Here is a 2228-nt window from a genome sequence, read left to right as displayed (position 1 = left end):
TTTCCAGTAGTTGTCAAACACTGGCCAAAAACATTGAAACACGAAACAACTTAATTAAGAAAAAAAAAAAAGACAGCTTAATAACGTCTCTATATCTACGTGTAAAGTTACGTTACACAACTACACACGGAGACAGTGTGAGTTGAATATGCATCTCGTAGCCTAGCGTGCCTCCTCGGATACCCACACCACACCATAAATAACCATTCATGAAACCACAAACTTCGATTACGAAGTGCCAGTTAATTATCCAACACTATACAGACTGTCATCTAACGTCTCTCTTTCCTCTCATAAAACCTTCTTTATTTTATTTTTTCTAAACTCTCACCACGCATACCCACATCATCCCCAACGCGTGCTTCCCACGCTCCTCCATCAAACACTCTTTGCCGAACGCGTGGACTGAACTACTTCCAGTAAGCCGTGGATTAGGGTTACACTGCTCAGTTTTGAATAAAGAAACGCTTTGAAATAGTGTCTAAGTCTGTGCCACTGTGCCACTGTGCCCCACTTGTAAAGCTTCAATTTTTCTTTGTTACACATTTCTCACCTATATATACTCTTCTCTTTAATCCCCATAATACACAAGAAGAAATTGTCAAGCCAACTCAACTTGTTGGCATCTTTTGTTCAAAAAATGGCAACCGTTCTTTTGAAAATCTTCTTTCTCTTATCAATCTTCCACATCTCTTTGGCTTCAAGGAGGTTGAATGAGTTGGTGCAGAATCCTACTCAGCTTCTTCACTACCATAATGGCCCTCTTCTTTCTGGCAAAATCTCAATCAACCTCATTTGGTACGGTCACTTCAAACCTTCCCAGAAGGCAATAGTCTCCGATTTCATCACCTCACTCTCACCTTCACCCTCTCCACCACAGACCATCCAACCATCCGTCGTCTCGTGGTGGAAAACCACCGAGAAATACTACCACCTCAGCAGTAACAAAAAAGCCACCCGTAAACTTTCCTTTTCTCTCAACAAACAGATTCTGGACGAAAGCTACTCGCTTGGGAAATCCCTCACCAACAAGCACCTCATTGAGTTGGCTTCAAAGGGTGAACACAGAAACGCCGTCAATGTAGTTTTGACCTCGGCTGACGTGGCAGTTGAGGGCTTCTGCATGAGCCGATGCGGAACCCACGGTTCCTCCTCGACGGGGCGTACCAAGGGGAACGACAAAAGCTACAAATTCGCTTACATTTGGGTTGGGAACTCCGAGACTCAGTGCCCGGGTCATTGCGCTTGGCCGTTTCACCAACCGATTTATGGGCCGCAGAGCCCACCGTTGGTGGCGCCTAACAACGATGTGGGTATCGACGGGATGGTTATCAACCTGGCGAGCCTGTTGGCTGGGACGGCGACGAACCCGTTTGGGAATGGGTTCTTCCAAGGGCCGGCGGAAGCCCCGCTGGAAGCCGCGTCGGCTTGCCCTGGTGTTTATGGCAAAGGAGCTTACCCTGGTTACGCCGGAAACTTGCTGGTGGATTCTTCTACTGGCGCTAGCTACAATGCTCATGGTGCTAATGGAAGGAAGTACCTACTTCCTTCTTTGTATGACCCTTCCACGTCATCGTGCTCCACCCTAGTTTGAGGATCACTATGTTATATTAGTTGTTAGGGATATATATTCATTCATTCCTTCATAGGTAGAAGCAAATTATATTGGTTTGCTTTCAAATATTGGTGTATTATTAATCGATTAATTTTAGCATTCATCTTTACTACTATATCTTATTTTCCGAATCGTGAAAGGTAGAAATGCGTAAATAAACTCGTCCCACTTTTAGATGATGCAATGTGAGGAGTAATCCGTATCAATTATTTTTCTATTATAATTAAAGAAAAAGACGATTATTTTCTTATTTTGACTTATTAGTTTGGGATCTAATTATTTAAATACTTTTAAATTTCATGTTTTCACTTTACGTTTCTATACTTAATTTTCCAAGGCAAAATAATCAATCCTTCGTAGTTGAGAATCTTAGCCAGGTCTTTCTTTAACAAAAAAATTATTAACGGATTAACGGCTTGTGTCAATTTTAGATTTTTTCTACTTTTTTTCAAAATATTTTAATTTTTCAACCTTTTAATTTTTTTAAAATATTTTTTGTAATAATTTTTATTGTCACGGTTATTGGTATGACATGTAATATTGTTCGTGTTACGTGATAGATCACATGTCAATGTTAATGATTGTCTTAATTTCAATTTAATTTTTATATATG

The 2228-nt window shown here is 40.6% G+C and overlaps 1 protein-coding gene across 1 annotated transcript; it reads left to right on the top strand.

Moving 5' to 3' along the window:
• Positions 1-558: 558 nt before the first annotated feature.
• Positions 559-1718, top strand: LOC106778806 (protein EXORDIUM). Its single transcript, XM_014666801.2, has one exon. The coding sequence runs from the start codon at positions 641-643 to the stop codon at positions 1592-1594; it is 954 nt and encodes a 317-aa protein (XP_014522287.1). The 5' UTR covers positions 559-640; the 3' UTR covers positions 1595-1718.
• The last annotated feature ends 510 nt before the right edge of the window (positions 1719-2228 follow it).

Source organism: Vigna radiata, unplaced genomic scaffold (genome assembly GCF_000741045.1).
Source record: "Vigna radiata var. radiata cultivar VC1973A unplaced genomic scaffold, Vradiata_ver6 scaffold_187, whole genome shotgun sequence".
NCBI lineage: Eukaryota > Viridiplantae > Streptophyta > Magnoliopsida > Fabales > Fabaceae > Vigna > Vigna radiata.
The sequence above is the reverse complement of the archived record's forward strand: the minus strand, read 5'-3'. Positions and strand labels throughout refer to the sequence as shown.

Coding starts and splice junctions, on each gene's coding strand:
- LOC106778806 (XM_014666801.2), top strand. CDS start 641: ATGGCAACCGTTCTTTTGAAAATCTTCTTTCTCTTATCAATCTTCCAC.